The sequence below is a fragment of the Nicotiana tabacum genome, chromosome 10, assembly GCF_000715075.1.
Source record: "Nicotiana tabacum cultivar K326 chromosome 10, ASM71507v2, whole genome shotgun sequence".
NCBI classification, from domain to species: Eukaryota; Viridiplantae; Streptophyta; class Magnoliopsida; order Solanales; family Solanaceae; genus Nicotiana; species Nicotiana tabacum.
Genome location: NC_134089.1, coordinates 110,092,599 through 110,109,377, shown reverse-complemented (window position 1 = coordinate 110,109,377; position 16,779 = coordinate 110,092,599). Strand labels below are relative to the sequence as shown.

The following is a 16,779-nucleotide window of genomic DNA, read 5'->3' as shown; positions in this document are numbered from 1 at the left end:
GTAAACAGAGATCAGTTCACTGTTAGGCGAGTCGAGTTATGTCCCGTAATTTAATCCCATTACTAACCCAAGCAAACTTTAGGAGGATTGGATCATGAAGTGTTTATTAATTTTATCTGTTTTAACGCACCCAAAATTTGACCTAACACATCTATTTGCCACCTCTCATAACCCTTATTAATGGTGGTAGGTTGGTGTGGAAGCCATTATTGGTTGGTGGGCGGGCGTGGGGCGTTAGACTTGGGAAACTCATAGCAAGTCCACTGTGGTTAATATAGGGGTTTAACTTCTCTAAACGTTTAATGTAAAAAATATACTATAAGTATTTTTTTTTGTATTGCCATTGTATAAAATCGTATAAATGATTGGCGCGTGTAAGTTATTGGCTCTATTTTGTAATGTAAAAACTAAATTAAAAAAAAAAAAAAAAGACAAATCAGCTTACAAGTGTTTTTTCAAAGGAAACTTTTTGCAAGACATGTATTATTTCAACTAACAACGTGCAAATCTCGGTCCTCTTTAGATTACTTCATTTGGTTTTATTTGTACTTTTACTAATTTATAATTTGTTAAGTACATTATTACGTTGTATACAATTTTTACACTATCCACATATAAAGCAGATTCTAAATTAACAATTTATAGATATTCAATAAATTTTTTAAGACAAAAACAGAGTTTAAACAAAAGTTATTGGATTCGGCCAACCCGTAAGTCCTATGGTAGCTCCACCTCCGATATAAAGTTTAAACACTCTTGTTAATATCGTCAACATAAGCGAGTACATGACTTTAAATTTTATGGATTTAATTTTTAAAATGTTTAATATTAAACTCATTACATTATCAAAATTATCGGTCAATATGAACTATTTGTTACAATTTTAGTAAATTTTACAATGAAAATATTGAATTCAGATTAACCGGTACCAAAGAGGTGGGCTCACATAAATTTAGATTCATCAAGTCTTAATGAAAAGAGAGTATTTTAATGATGGAATTGATAGGATGAGGCATTTGGCGGAACCATTCACTAAATTGGTTAGCCGGCAAAATTAGATTAATTAAGTTAGAGGCAGACAAGAATACGATTGATTTCAAAAACTGTAATAACTTTGATAATGAATAAAGAAGATAGGAGTAATTGCTTTTCACTTTTGTTCGCCTTTTCCGTCGTAATCCACTTTCCACATTACACGTAGCCGTTTTCTAGGATTATTTTAAATCATCATGGATTCTCACCTTTTACAGTTCCTTTTTTTCCTCGTTGCTATTTCTTACTGAAAAGTTAAATCACAAACAAATAAATTTAATTTCATTAAAAGAGATGAAAAATACTTAAACGTCCAGCACTTGCTTTTGGATTTTTTGTTTTGTTTAATTTCACTAAAAAAAAAATTCAAAATAGTAATACGCAAAATATCTTCTAGAATATTTTTTGTCTTTAAATACAAAATCTAACCAAAGACCTTCCCTTTCTCATTATCCACGGCCTTCTAACCCAAAAAAAATTAAAAAGAAAAAGAACAAGAACATGAAGGGAAAAGAGGGTAGAAAGAGAGAGAGTGATAATTTGATATAATCCTTAGAAAAAGAAAAAAAACAATTTCCATAGTCATATGGTATCTCATTAAAGATAAAAGTCCTTTATTACGAATTTTTTTACTATTGTTAGAGTTTAGTTGTTCGATAAAAATCCTACTCATCTATATACGGCCAATTTGCAGTAGGCACACCCAATAAGAAAATTCAAAATTTTAGACAAAAATAGTTAGTGTGACTAAACTACTTTTAATTAAATATTGCAGTATAATTTAATGTGAGGAGTAAAAAAAATTTTATGAATATGTACATAAGAGTAATTTTGAAAAAATAAATTAAATTTTTTGTTGATTATATAAAAGGACACTTATGTTGGAACAAAATAAAAAAACAAATTGTGGACCGGATCATTAAAAACTTACTTACATCAAATATTTATATCTCTATGGAATAAAAAAGAAGTAATTACTTGATATAAACCAGCAAAACCGTAATTGCCGTCTGTCAGGTCAAACTAAAAAAGAAAGACTAAAAATTCCAAAAAGAAATCAGTAGCAGAAATAGTGAAAGAAGTAGGCAAAAATATAGAGAGCCCAAATCTAAAACCAAAGCAAAACGTGAGCGACTCTCCAGCTTGGTCTAAGTCCTTGTCCTCACGTTCCATCTCTCCTCCTACCTTATTATTTGTAACCTCTATTCTTTCAATAATAATGTCCAATAAACAATCAAATTCTCTCTTCTTCAGCTGATTTCTTTCTTAAGTTTAGTATTTTATTCTCTCCGCCTTATTCTCTTCGTTTTCGACGTGTTCAGCTCAAACTAGACGTCTTTCCAAGAATCTTAAACCAACCCCATTTAAGTATTTTACCCAAAAAGCCTCTTTGTCAGGTTCTCTGTTTACAACATGTAAGTTTTCGTTTTTTTTTTTTTTTGGGATATGCTTAAGTAATGCTTATATGGTCACCAGTATTGCTATTTTAGCTGAAATTGAGTGAGTTGCAGCTTTTCATGTCTAAATTCTGTTTATTTTTCTATTTCTGTGTAATGGGTACTGAAATTCTTGGTTTCTTTAATTGTTTATTTTTTTCTTTCCTTCTCTCTGTCATTATCTTAGTGGGTTTTTTACCTCTCTTTTTTTTGCCCCCTTTTTTGAGTGTATATGCAGTTGTGGAATCGTACTAATTTGAGCCACCGAAGATTATTACGTATGTTGTTCAGTTGATTGGATTTGCGTACGGTACCGTTTTGCCAATTATTTTGGACTCTTATTTCTAAAATCTCTCTGTTTTCGATGATCCTGGTGTAACATTCTGTCTATTTCTGCTAAAACTATAATTTTCTCGAATAAAATATATACAAAACATAAAAATATAATATAGTTGAATGTTAGCTTGTTTATATATTATACAATGGAAGTCTTGTTTTTGTCTTTCCACCAAATTCTTAGCTAGTTGCTTACGGAGTCTTTGGGAATATCTTTTATCTTGTTAATTTAGTATTTTATTAATTCTGGACTGAGCTTCTAGATGGTGACTTTTCTATGAACAGCATATTGGAAGAGTGCAAATTGAAGGATCCATTTGAATAAGTATCGCGGAGAGGAAATCAAGAACGGGCTTTTTGGGGCGTTTGGTTTGCGATTGCATAGTAGATGAGGATTGAGTTTGATGTGAATTTTTGTTGCTAGTAAAATGAACTAATGATAAGGTTCAACAATGAAGTCCTTAAACATGGAGAAGAGATGGATATTTCCTTTGGTTATAAGCTCATTTGTGTGTTTCTTCCTTGTTGTAACCTCCTTTAACATGGGCCTTATTACTTCATTACACACATTCAATTCAATCTTTTCAATTTTCCCAACTCATGTCAAGATAAATCAAACCAACCCGTATTTTGCTGAATCGAAAATTAACCAAGCTCCAGCCCCTCCTGCTGCTCCTCCTGTCCCCCGTTTTGCTTATTTGATATCTGGATCAAAGGGTGATCTAGAAAAGCTTTGGAGAACGCTGCAAGCGCTGTATCATCCACGGAATTATTATGTTGTTCATCTGGACTTAGAATCGCCTCCACAAGAGAGATTAGAGCTTGCTTCTAGAGTGGAGAAAGATCCCATTTTTGCACAGGTTGGGAACGTGCACATGATCGCCAAAGCAAACATGGTGACCTACCGTGGACCTACCATGGTTGCGAACACTCTTCATGCTTGCGCGATTCTCCTCAAGAAGTATACGGATTGGGATTGGTTTATTAACTTGAGTGCTTCTGATTATCCACTGGTGACTCAGGATGGTTAGTTCTCTGGTTGTTTATTTCTATCTACCAGCAAAAAGGGCACCATTTCTTGTTGGTCATAAGTCAGTCTTGAGTAGTTATGTTCTGTTTCTTTCTTCAAAGAGGTGTTTAATTAATATTAAATTTTTTTGGCAGATTTAATATACACTTTTTCTGATTTAAAGCGAGAGTTCAATTTCATTGAGCACACTAGCCGGCTGGGTTGGAAAGAGTATGCTATCCTCTCTCAGTCTCTCACTTTTTGCTCTTGAAGTTTTATTGTACTGAGGTTTAATTTCTGCGTAACTGTGTTGATCCTATTGCAGGGGTCAAAGGGCAATGCCGCTTATTGTAGACCCTGGGCTCTATAAGACAACTAAGTCTGACATATATTGGGCCTCACCTAAGAGAGCTCTTCCCACATCCTTTAAGCTCTTTACTGGTTAGTTTTTGATGATTGAATTTGCATACTTGATTAAGTATTCTTGATGCTGTTTACCCATGTTTATGCACCACTAATGCAAATAGAACATGCCTCACCATATACTTTGTCCGGTAAAATTTTGTGCTTGTACCATTACACCTTTTCCTTAATCTAGATATACTTTCTCGGTTGAAATAAGGACTTTGTATCAAACCTTAAGGGGTTGTTTGGTTCAGTCCTAGCCTCCTAGGATATCCCATGAGATTATGATATTATAGTTTTGGGATATACCATGGGATAATTAATCCCACCTCCTATATGGAATAGCTAATACCATCATTTTGGTACAAAATATATACTGGTATTAGCTAATACCCACAACCAAACATGAGAAAATTATAATCCATACCAGGATTAATTTCCTTACCCCGGTAAGCAAATGATCCCTAAGACTCTGAAGTGTCTCACAGCTAGAGAGCTGAACTATAAGATAATTTTCAAGTTTCTTAGCATGGCGATCTTGGTATTATTATTGACTGAAAATAATCTTCATATTAATCTTTGGATGCCTGCAACCTGCATGTTTGCATATTAACTATTGCGGTTAGATGAAATAGTGATATATTTTGCATCAGTTCGACTAGTCTACAAGATGTTTCAATTATTGTTGTTACCTGCTAAAGTTGTTGAATCCAGAAATTTGTTTTGATATCTATACTTGGAAATTCATCAGTTTTTCTACTTGATACTGTATTTCTCCACACTGAAATCTTTTTTCTAGAAGCACGAGGAAGCAATTCATCAATCTTATGTATAGATGGAAATGACGTTATTACTTTCTGACCAAACTGTGAGGTAGATCTAGGAAGAAGATACATTAAATCGGCATGAACTGCATTGACCATGAAGTGAACTCTTAGCGTAATCTGCCCACCATACCATATTTTTATCTTCTTATTTCTGCAACTATGAGCAATGCCATAAATTTGATACAGGTTCAGCCTGGATGATCCTCTCTCGTGCTTTTGTGGAGTACTGCATATGGGGTTGGGATAATCTTCCTAGGACCCTACTTATGTACTACACAAATTTTGTCTCTTCTCCTGAAGGCTACTTTCAGACCGTTGTGTGCAATGCCCCAGAATTTGCTACGACTGTTATTAACCACGACATGCACTATATTTCTTGGGATTACCCTCCACGACAGCATCCACACACTCTCAACATTAATGACACAGCAAAAATGATTGGAAGTGATGCTGCCTTTGCACGCAAGTTCAAGCAAGATGATCCCGTTTTGGATAAGATTGATAAAGAACTCCTCCATCGAAGCAATGGAAGTTTCACACCGGGGGGTTGGTGTTCTGGAAAACCTCGTTGTTCAAAGGTTGGAAATCTAACGAAGCTTAAGCCAGGTCCAGGGGCTAAAAGGCTTCGGCGTCTTATTGGTAAACTAGTTTTGACAGCTAAATTTAGTCAACACCAGTGTAATTAGTTTTACTTTTCCTGCCTACTGATGAAAAGGCGAGGGGGAAAGAGATTCATTTAAAGAGCCAGAGAATAACATGTTAACGTTAGATTATTTTGTAATATATGAAGTTTGCCATATCCTTGCCACTATTTTGGTGTTCCTGTTTTTGTAGCTACACTTGGACAGGATATAGGTTCATCATTACTGCCCTAATCTGTGGCTTTGTTTATTTAAATTATCTCTGCACATATCATTTCCTGGCCAACAAACTCATGACTCACTGTTCTTCACTGCACACTTTCTATATATATGTGTCTTCGTCCAATCAAACACGTCCATGCCATAGAGATCATGCTCGACATAAACGAGACTAGGATTCATGCTCCCCGCTTTCTTCTTGTGGTTACTATTTGAGCTTAAGCCAAGGAACTCAAAACAACAGTAGAAGCACCCTTTGCTTACTAATTTTGCAGTTTATTCTGTGAAAGTGTAACTCGATTGACTCTGATACCATATTAAAATTGGGCACTTTAACTCAAAATTTAAGACAACGGATGGATAGCCCCAGAACTTGAGAAACATACTTGAAAGCTCTTGCACAGTCCATGTGGAATAACAATACAACTTAGTGTATTCTTCATATTAAAGATAAAGCTGAAAAGATCTCCCCAAGCATGTTTTAAGGAGGATAGAGGGTTAATTGGTGTAAGTTCAAACTCATAGAGGTACAAGATTTGATTACTTATAAGTTATACCTTACATCTTAAAGCTGTAAGGTATTGTCTTTCATCCATTGTTCCTTTCTCTTTACTGTTTACCTGAGCTACCCCTTGAAATGGAAAAAGTCCAAGAAAAAGGAAGTAGAAAAAAGAAAATACTAGACTTCATTTGAGAAACAATTGTTAAGAGGGTTGTCTTGTCTTATCAGGTTAATTCGCCAGCTCCGTTATCTTATACATTCATTTCTTAAGATAAAATCTAAAAACCCTCCCAAATCTTCATGTCTACAATTTATTTGGAGGAGAAAAAGAAAAAAGAAAAAAAGAGAAGTCATCTTATAAGTTGGAGCCCCGACTAATTCAGAGATAGGTCCATTAAAGGGGAAATGCTTCGTACCAAAATTTTATTCCAAACCCAAGACCTTTGATTAAGGGTGAACGGATCATATATCCATCCTACCACAATCCTCGATGGCATTCTAACATTCATGTTATCATAACACATAATTAAGATAGAATTATAGGAGTCTCTTTTGAGGTTTCGATTTGTAACATATGTCTTCTTTTAGATCGAATCAAAGAAAATTTGCAAAACAAAATGTAGGATCACAAGATTAGATTAATGATCAATAAAATAAAGTTAACGTCCACGACGCACATTTGCCGATTCATAGATTAAATCATTGTTATACAAAATATGTGAAAGAAGAAACTTTTACATAATATTTATACACATTAAGGTATCAGTAAGTTTTCATTTTGAGCTTCCATTCCCATAATTTTCTCTTCCATTAAATCGTCCAAAAAAAACTATACCCAACACTAACAGATTAAGAGCAGAAATGAACCAACTTAACAATCATAATTTTGCATGCTCTTGGTCATGAACAGTATACACATAACACATCGAAACAAGAATTTGTGTTTCTTCGCTATGTAAATAGAGTAACATTCAAAAGTTGCAATACATAATGACATAGGTTCCACATTTTTTTATTGATTTATTATCAATGAAGGTTATGGAATATATTGATTGGGCAGATGAGAGATCAAGAGGGAACCAATATGAGACAGGGAATGCCTGCCTAATTTGCTTTCATTGACAAGACATAAAAAGTTTTCTGGAGATCATATAGTTCCTCTGAAACTTCATTCCGACTCTGGAAATTATAGAATATACAAAGAGATTCACATTTAGCATTCTTTCCCTTTTATGTACAGCATTCCACTATATGAACTAGTAGCAAAAATCTTGGTTTCTTGACGATGACAATTATCCTCATTTGTCATGGTATCGTACCTAGTTGACATCTTCAGTGCAAGTCATTCATTTACCAATGCAGGCAATAATCTTTCATGCTTTTCTATCCCGAAACTAACTCCCAAACCGTTGGAGACATTAAACCATCTCCAAGAGCTTAATATTTCCCATTGAATTTGCAGCAACTAAGGTAGAGGACTGACCACGCCAACAAACAGATGAGATAAACTGTGCTTGGTCATCCACTTCATCACCAGAAAGCGGATCCATGCTATTAAATTTAAATGATAATGCCGGCATAGGAAAAGCTTTGTGGTAGACAAAGACCTGCAACACAACCCAGATCACACACGTAACATTAACATGACCAACTCATAGCGACTAGCTATTTGTGGAACAATACAGACAAATATCAATACGCAAGCTATGCAACGATATAAGACTCAATATATAGCCATTTAAAAAATATACACTGGAGAGTCATGCAATTTTAATGGTCCTTCACCCCCTTTTTTCTTTAACAAGGTATATTTCACCCCTTTTAATAGCATGTTCGGCCAAGCTTCTCCAAACCCAAAGCTCTTTTTTTTTTCTTTTCAAAAAGAGTATTTTTTGTTTTCAAAGTTGAAGTGTTTGGCTAAGCTTTGTGGAGGAGCAACCTTTGTGGAGCAGACGTGCTTGCAATAAATATGGAGGTCAAGGGGTAGAATGGGAACAAATCAGATAAAGCAATTACATTGAGTGGCATTATGAAAGAGCACAAGGATGGAAAGATTTCTACAGACACCTAAAATTTAGAGTAGGATCTGTACTAGAACAAATTTTTTGAAGCAGAAATGGTGCAACAATGCCGATCTATTGAAACTTTTCTATCCATTCTCAATGTCTCAAGAAAGCAAACAGCAACAATCACCCCTGCCTGCAACGAACAGGGAGGAGCAAGTTGTGGGATTTGAGCTTTAGGAGAAAGTTGCCAGATCAGAAGGTGGAAGGGCTCAATAGTCTGTTGGAACTACTGTACAAGCAAAGCAGACGATTGGATATGGAGAGGACACAAGAAAGCTTTATTTGCATCTTAAGTCTTTCTATAATTTATTACTAGAGAAGGAAAATGGGGAATTTCCTTACGCCATGATTTGATTCCTAAAGTGTCAACGATGGTGTAGTTTCATATTAGGAAAGCAACATCAGAAACCCATTTAACCCTATTAGAACTTCAGGGAAAGAAGAATAATATAGTAGCAAGTGTTTCATGTGAAAGAAGAGAGGTAGGATGTAAATAGTTAACTACTGCATGGTCTCAATGCATGCTTGGTCGCAGAGTACAAGTTTCCGGAGTACAGTTTAGAATATGTTTGGAGTTGAATCACTAATGCCACAAGCTGTTAGAGAACTGTTATTTGGGTGGAAATTCAGAAAGAAGAGGAAAAGGAGAAAAGCATGGGAGATGGTCCCTTTAGCACTTACGTGGACGATATTGAAGGAATGAAGTATAAGAGCGTTTGGACAAGTATTAAAAATAGTATTATCATTATTATTGTAATTTTATTTTTTAAAATAAGAAATGAGAGTAAAATTATTTTGCAAATATTAGTGAAATTTTTGATATCACATACATATTTGAAGAAATATTATGAATATGAATTCTAATTAGTATTGATGATTGACATACTTTGGGGAAATACAACAGCCAACTCAAGGTTGCACATTGGCATGTTTTTGGTTGACGGCTAGCTACCAATTGATAAAGGCTAGAAGCAACAAAAACCAGCCTAGCCATGGTGCCCTACATACACAACGCGAATCAATTCATATGCATCTGCACAAAGACATGTAGTATGTTGTGAAAGACATAGTTTGTAGTACGTGCAACCAAATCTGTGCTGAGAGCATCACACTTCATTTTGTATGTAGCTCAAGTTAATGCTTTCACCAGCCCGTGCTTTTTATTAATTCTTTGGCACAACTAATATTCTATTCTCTACTCTTACAACAATTCTCTCTCTAGATGCACCTTTAAACCAACTAAATGTACAGAACTCATGCTAACTCAAGCATGAGTCGTGAATATGATCAAGAAATAAGAACGTTGGATGTATCCTAGGTCGAATTAAAAAAGTGCGGCATCACAAGTCTCCCTACTTGGTCTTGAAATTTCTACAGGAGCACAGTCAGTTTAATTTAAAACATTTGGAGGACAATTTGGTGATTCTTAATCATATTTTGTCAACCACTACTAAGATCCAAGGTCATATTGATAATATTGATCCACTAAAAAACCCTTTCATTGAACAATTAAAATATTAAAGAAAACATGAAGTGGATTGTTTCTAATGAATCAGCAATATCATAGCAATAGTGTATTGTTTTGTGACAAAATGGCAATTAAAGTATATGTTTTCTTCTCGAGCAGAAAAGGACAGTGGTTGGTTTGTCACAAATGTAATGAAAAATCTTTTAGATTCAAATACAGTAAGAAATTGCGAATCATTCATTTGCTTATTTACGAACAGCATCAACCGAAATGTTCAGAAACAACTAGAAATTTAGAGATACTTTTTGACAAATAGCTTGGACTTAGAACATCGATAATAAATGACACCTCACTTGTCTTAAATAGAGCTATATATGATAGTAAATATATATGATAATAATATTTACGAACAGCATCAGTAAGCAAGTAATAATAGAGCTATATATGATAATAAATGATACCTCATTTGTCTCTGAGCCAGTAGCAATGTAACCGTCAGATACAGATAAGCCAACAAAGTTCTGAAATGCAAGAATAAGTTTCAGCAGGGAAAGACATTCAACCACAATTTAAGTTCCATCTCATTCACGGTAAAGCAGATTCAACCACAACTGAAGTTCAATCTCATTTCTTAGAACTTATTTCAAGGATGATCTCCTTTGATTAGTCACAGCAGCAAAGAAATTTTAAAATGATATCTCAAGAAGAAGGGGGGGGGGGGATTCTAACACAAAATCCAGTGTTGACACTAGAGTCAACGTCACTGCATTCTAGTGCAAATATTGACTTGTTCTGCACCGAGAATCACAACTAAATCTTTTGTTCCTATACCACATAATATACCAGGATATCAGAATGCAGGCCCAAACTGTAGCAAGCAAGCTGAAGTTGCCATTGTAAACATAAAGCGCCTAAGAATTATACATGTAAAAGAATTTTTTTGTCTTTTTTTTCTAAAAATTATCTTGTCACATTTGAGTGGATGGACCCTTACAAACTTCTAATTGGGAACTGAACACTAATTACATCCAATCAATCATATAAGTGTGAAAAGCAGAATAAACCATGGTCCCCCAAAAGCAGAAAAATCCAACATGAGCATGCGTGAAATGTGTCTTCTCCCATGCTAAAAAGCTATGGATTCTTTAAGCATTTACAAGCCGTATGCGTACAACATCCTATCTTTCTGACTGCAGAAACGAGTGTTAAAGGAGCAAAAGAGTACAGTGAAGACATGAAACCAGAGTCGGCCTCAGGTGAAACCGACAAGAATAAAGAAAATTACCTTTACATTCATGTGTCCAGTAAATGACTGAAGAGGCGAATCAAGAATTCGAGATGAGCAAATTGACAAATCCCATAGTTTTAATGTGTTATCTGTAGATGCAGACACAAGCGTTGTGGAATCTATGAACTTGACATAGCTGACAGTCTTGTTGTGCCCGATTAATGTGCATAGAGGCATTTTTGAGTTACGTAGATCATAATAATATATCTTGTGATCTGCTGAGCCAAAAGCAAGGGAGCGACCAGAATCAAAGGGGAACTGGACGCAGCAGACATTTGCTTTTGTTTTGATGGTTCCAATACTTACTCCCTGCAGTACCAACAGAGGTAAGAAAAACAACTTATTACACACACAGGTTTTATCGACACAGCAACATAACTAGATGACTGTAGTACGTTTAGTTTCAAAGCTGACATCCACCAAGTGCAAAAATTAGAATTGCCTGATTGATATTCCAGAGCTTGACAGAACCATCATCACTCCCGCTGGCCAACATGGTTGGATCTGCTACAGAAAAGTCAACAGACCAGACGCGCCTTTCATGTTCTCTCATTTCCATGAAAAGCTGATTTCTTGTGACGTCCCATACCTGGAAAATAATTCAACGAACTTCATCCAGAATTAAAATTAAAAAGAAAAGCCACCTTATGAATTTAGCTCACCTGCACCACACCTTCAAAGTTACTTGAAGCGATCTGGCTTTTAATATAGCCATTCCAACATATGCTGCTTAGCTTAGATCTACTAGCCATTTCAACAACTGGATAGCGGATATCTCGGTCCTCATTTACAATTGAATTATATTCAAAAACTTTGATCTTCTTATTTACACCAGCAGTTGCAAAAAATTCACCATCACGATCAAAGCTGAGAGCACATACAAGATTGGAAGAATTTAGAAGATCCCCTTGCTTCAAGTCGGCCTTCACTTTCAACTTGCTATAAGATAGATACTTGCAGAGGCCCTCCAGAAATGAGCTGATCGATCCACTCTGTCTATCCTCATTGCACCCCTCTTTTGATGACAAATTACTCACTGAAATTCTTTCGGGTGCTACTACTGAAGTTCTGCAATCTGTACTTACCTGAGAATGTCTACTCAATGGTTTGCCAGTTGTTTTGATAACCCTACGTCTTGTCATGAAATAAGCTGCCTCCAATTTTCTAAAGTTATTCATCAACCGGGAATTTTTTGCCAGAGTACCCCCTTTGTCTTCAACATGCTTCTCAGACTTCTGACTTTCATCTGGATTATCATCCAATTCCACAGTCGTGCGGATAGAAAGGCCTGGCCTATATCTCTTTCTAGATCCAGAGCTCCCAGCATCATCATTCTCAGTAATATTTATCTTCCCCGAATCCAAATCCTTTACTGGTTCCTGATTTGAACCCCCTTTGACTCTAAGGGTTTTCTGCATCTTTGAGACCTCTTCTATGTCAGATGCCAAAAAAGATACTATCTCATGCAAGTTGTGCTTAGCCTCCTGCTTTCGCTGTTGAATCAGCAAAAGGAATTCCAGCAATAACTCTTGCTCCTCTATTTTTTCTCTAAGCTCTATTGCTGCTTCACGTTCTTCAAACTCATCTCTTGGAGCAGTAAGGAACTCGCTTTCTAGCAACTCACTGTAACCAATGTGAAAAACAGAATCCGAATAAAAAGGACATAGAGACAGGCACATTGCTGTTAAAAAACCAAATGAATTAAAATGGAAGAGATAGTAAATTGATTCTTCAAGGAAACCATTATTGACGGCTGAAATGCATCTGATAAATAGGTAACGGGTTACCATTTAATGCAAATTAATAGAAAACTTTGCTCATTTCACTTTATTTCTCTCTGACAAAGTCTTTAGTGCTCTTTTTCTGTTCTCTTCCTTTTACTTTTTAACACAGTGCAGGAAATCTTAAGTTCAAACAAAATGTGCAGGTAAACAACGAAAGTATGGCCAAATTGCCATAGCAACAAGCTGGTAAGACATTTGAAGATGCCACTGACAAGACATGAACAGCATTATGTAGAGAGAGCAGCAAAGCTGTTGATCAGTTAGCTAGACTCTGCACTATTCCTAATGATGTAAAGGGAGTTGCACACCCAAGAAATTAACCTTGGGTCATCTCATCAACCAAAGAGAGGAAACAAAAAACGAACGAGTTAGCTGTTGCAAGAAAGGCAAGCATGCTTTGCCTGCATTTCCTTCTTTCCTGAGGTAAGAGTTATTAATCCATGCACGAAAACTAAACATCCCATGACTTCTCCAGATAAGAGCTTGCCACCAGAAAAGAGAAAGTGTGCTTACTGTAAACTCTATGACAGTGTATCGTACATTATATGACAACAACAACAGCATGGAAGAACAAGGATTACAGGAGTATAAGCCACAGATCAAAGGAGGCATAAGAAGACTATGGCAACAAATCGATCATGGATAAACAAATCAAGAATGAATTGCCATAGGGGAAAATTTAAGGGAGAAAAAAAAAGACCAGATTGACATGTAAAAAGAATGCTCACCCCATTTTAGGCCTACTTCTCGGCTCGGGGTGCAGTAACCATAAGCAAAATGAAGCTTCTTTAGGCCATTTTAACAGCAACTGAGGAGGGAGGACACGGTGTTTTAGACTATGCATAGTTGCGCTTTTCTCTTCTGGTGAACTGAAGGTGCAGAATAGCTGCTCATAATATAATAAATCATTAAAACACAAAGTTCATCTTTGCAGTCATGAGAAATATAACTCAGTAGACCCCTTTTACTGTGTTGCTAACTAACTGGTACTAACCTCAAATAGGAGGACTCCAAGTCGATAAATGTCTGAAGCACAAGAGCTTGGAGCACCAGCAATCTCTTCTGGACTATTGTACCAATTGGTTTCCAGGAGCAATATCTGTTTCATTGGGAAGGTATGCTTCTTTTCTTCTTCTTGTCGCTTCTTACTAGTCTGCACCACATGGCCTGAACTTGACTGCAAGCAACAGCTTTCAGATACTTTTACAGAAGCTTTTGTGCAAATCTTCTCAAGCTGAGAACTTTGTCTCCCCAGCTTGTCCAACTCATGAGGCAAAACTGAGGATGAATCCTTTAACTCGATAGTTTGGCTGTTTAAACCATCTTCTTCTGATGAATCAGACCCTGAATCTGAGCAGGATGCGGATTCAATAAAAGCAATACGTTTGGAAGATGATATGACAAAACACGACGGTCGTGCATTATGAACAACTATTCCTTGCGAATGTGCCAGGTTTACAATCTCCACAATTTGGGAGAATATGTGCAAACATTCAAGAGCATCAACAGCTCTCTCCGGGTTGTCCAGCCACTGCCTTAAACTAACATCACTGCAGTCTATTCTCCGATCACCTAGGTCCACAGCGAGTCGATCCTCTGTAACCCCACCTTGGGCTTTAAGTCGATTTACGTGAGGGGATTCAATTCTTCCCCTCCCCTTTCTACCCGGAACAAACCCGGTATCATGCGACACATCACCGGAGGACCTAATGCTGCTTGTTTGAAATCTAGGATTCCTGTCTACAAGAGCTGAAGAATTCAAACCCCTGGGACTATCTGATCCCTCCCAACCAGATTCAGATGACCCCTCCATTGTTATCTACATATAATTGTATGTAGCCCCAGAGCCACAACATCTACCAGTTGGTTAATTCTTAGAATCCTAACCACATCCTTTCACTTCCACAATAGCCATATCCAATCAAAAACACATTTCAGTAAAAGGCAAGCCAAATCATCATCTCAGAAGACACTCAAGAATCAGTTCACGCAATTCAAGGTAACAACCTATTCAACAAAGAAACAATAGAAACAAGCAAAAAAGCAATCTAAGGTCTTTCCTTAAAAGAGACAAAACTCACTCTAAAACAAAATCAGCAGACAGAAACCAATGGCTCATAAAAAATGTACCAGGCATGCTATGGCTACACGTTTTCATTCATTAGGGAGAGAGATATTACCAAGAAGAGAAATGAGCTTCTATTTCAACCAGAGCAAAGAAAAAGAACAAGAACCACACATCAAAAAATGTGCTTTATTCTGAGGAAACACCACAGCCTCAAAAAATAGCCCAAAAAGTATTTTTCTTTTCTACAACACAAAGTGAAAAGCTAAAACAAATATTGCTACAGAATTTTTAAAAAGAAAAAAGACCACCCTCCACCAAAAAAAAAAAAAAAGTTACAGTTTTTGCTTCACCTGAAGTTAAAATGAGTAAGAATCAATTTTGCTTTGGATTACTCTTAAAAGTTGTATCTTTAAGAAAAACCCTAGGTGGGTATTATTCCTGCTTCTATTCGTTTTCCATGTACGTGGCTCATTCATATCCTCAAAGCAGAAATTTTTATCACAAAGAAAGATACTGTAACTATATATGTTTGCATTTAAACGTGTGGGGTTACTGTAAGCAAGAAGGATATTTAATTTCCAAAAATCAACAGTCCCAGAAGAGGAGCTTGAATATAGTTACTCATATTTCTATTATTGGTACAGAATCTGGTTATAATTAATTAAATCTATGTTATCTTAGTGGGAAGTATAAAAGATGTATAAAGTAATCACAAACTGTAATTTAAAATTATAAGACACAGTGATAAAATGAATTAACAAATAGAAAGTGCTCACCTTTTACATTATGATAGTACAACTTTTCAACCACTCGAGGAAACCCTAAAACAACATGCAATTCAGAGGCATTAGATATCAGATTTTAAATTAGTTTGACTTAAACTTGTTGGTTAGTTAGTACTCTACTATAATATTTCAAGCTCTCATTAGAGGATTTAAAATTGGGTTTCAAGTTCCAAACCCAGATTTGACCAAACCCCATGAAAATGGCAGCTTAAGCTATTAACAGATAGATTTTGGTTTAATACATAAAATTTGATAATATAGCCGACCCAATTACTAGTTTGGAATATTGAGATGGAAACAACTATATTGGGGTATATTGGTTGAGCGCAGGTAGAGGTAAGAGCCGAAAAGTGAATCTTGTGGCACATTCTAATCAAACGTGTGCAAACGGGAGTCACAGTGAGAAGTGAGTGAGGTGTGGAGTTGGGCAGGGCGGCATTTGATGACCAACACAAAGCCATAAACGCCAGGATTTTATATATAGTAACAAGAAAAACCTGTGAAATTCTCAGTAGTGGCGTCCTTTTTTGTATGTATAGGCCAGTAGAAATACAGTACAGCCAGTGGTACTATAGTACTACTAGCTTTTGATATATATGAAAACATTTAACTTGGAGTAAATTATAGAGTAGTAAATACTTTTTACCTATCGATTTTTTGAAAGACTAGCAGCTTGTTTAGACGGTTATTATGTATCGTATAGTATTATATTGTAATGCACCGTTTTAATATATATAATATTTAGATAAATTATATTGTTTGTTGTCGTTTCATGATATCATGCGCCAATAATATAAAGAATAAACTTGCAATATTATAACAAAAAAGCAATGTACGAGCTAGAATTATTATATAAAAAGGTAGGGTAAAAGATAAAATAAGATTATTTAATATCAAGGAAGGGTAAGATTGG

At 35.8% G+C, this 16,779-nt stretch overlaps 2 protein-coding genes across 8 annotated transcripts; one reads left to right on the top strand and one right to left on the bottom strand.

Moving 5' to 3' along the window:
* The first annotated feature begins 2,128 nt into the window (after positions 1-2,128).
* Positions 2,129-5,842, top strand: LOC107816959 (beta-glucuronosyltransferase GlcAT14B). The gene is made up of 5 exons (XM_016642708.2): positions 2,129-2,447; positions 3,090-3,830; positions 3,969-4,044; positions 4,139-4,254; positions 5,232-5,842. The coding sequence occupies exons 2-5, from the start codon at positions 3,257-3,259 to the stop codon at positions 5,729-5,731; spliced, it is 1,266 nt and encodes a 421-aa protein (XP_016498194.1). The 5' UTR covers positions 2,129-2,447; positions 3,090-3,256; the 3' UTR covers positions 5,732-5,842.
* Positions 5,843-7,482: 1,640 nt separating this feature from the next.
* LOC107816957 (protein SPA1-RELATED 4) lies at positions 7,483-16,317 on the bottom strand. Of its 7 annotated transcripts, none has more exons than XR_012695693.1 (8): positions 15,432-15,715; positions 14,008-15,020; positions 13,742-13,899; positions 11,892-12,852; positions 11,625-11,818; positions 11,227-11,538; positions 10,403-10,462; positions 7,483-8,014 (listed from the first exon to the last, which is right to left on the bottom strand). XR_012695693.1 is itself a non-coding variant. In XM_016642703.2 (8 exons), the coding sequence occupies exons 2-8, from the start codon at positions 14,824-14,826 to the stop codon at positions 7,826-7,828; spliced, it is 2,646 nt and encodes an 881-aa protein (XP_016498189.1). In that variant the 5' UTR covers positions 14,827-15,020; positions 15,858-16,317; the 3' UTR covers positions 7,483-7,825. The 7 variants fall into 7 exon arrangements, 4 of the variants coding, with proteins under 4 accessions (XP_016498189.1, XP_016498191.1, XP_016498190.1 ...); XR_012695692.1 differs by having other exon boundaries at positions 15,144-15,486; XM_016642703.2 differs by lacking the exon at positions 15,432-15,715 and adding an exon at positions 15,858-16,317 and having other exon boundaries at positions 11,672-11,818.
* Positions 16,318-16,779: the final 462 nt, after the last annotated feature.

Coding starts and splice junctions, on each gene's coding strand:
- LOC107816959 (XM_016642708.2), top strand. CDS start 3,257: ATGAAGTCCTTAAACATGGAGAAGAGATGGATATTTCCTTTGGTTATA. Junction 3,831..3,968: donor TCCACTGGTGACTCAGGATG/GTTAGTTCTCTG, acceptor TTTTTTTGGCAG/ATTTAATATACACTTTTTCT. Junction 4,045..4,138: donor AGCCGGCTGGGTTGGAAAGA/GTATGCTATCCT, acceptor ATCCTATTGCAG/GGGTCAAAGGGCAATGCCGC.
- LOC107816957 (XM_016642703.2), bottom strand. CDS start 14,826: ATGGAGGGGTCATCTGAATCTGGTTGGGAGGGATCAGATAGTCCCAGG. Junction 13,900..14,007: donor TTGGAGTCCTCCTATTTGAG/GTTAGTACCAGT, acceptor TATTATGAGCAG/CTATTCTGCACCTTCAGTTC. Junction 8,015..10,402: donor CTGGCTCAGAGACAAATGAG/GTATCATTTATT, acceptor GTTGTGTTGCAG/GTCTTTGTCTACCACAAAGC.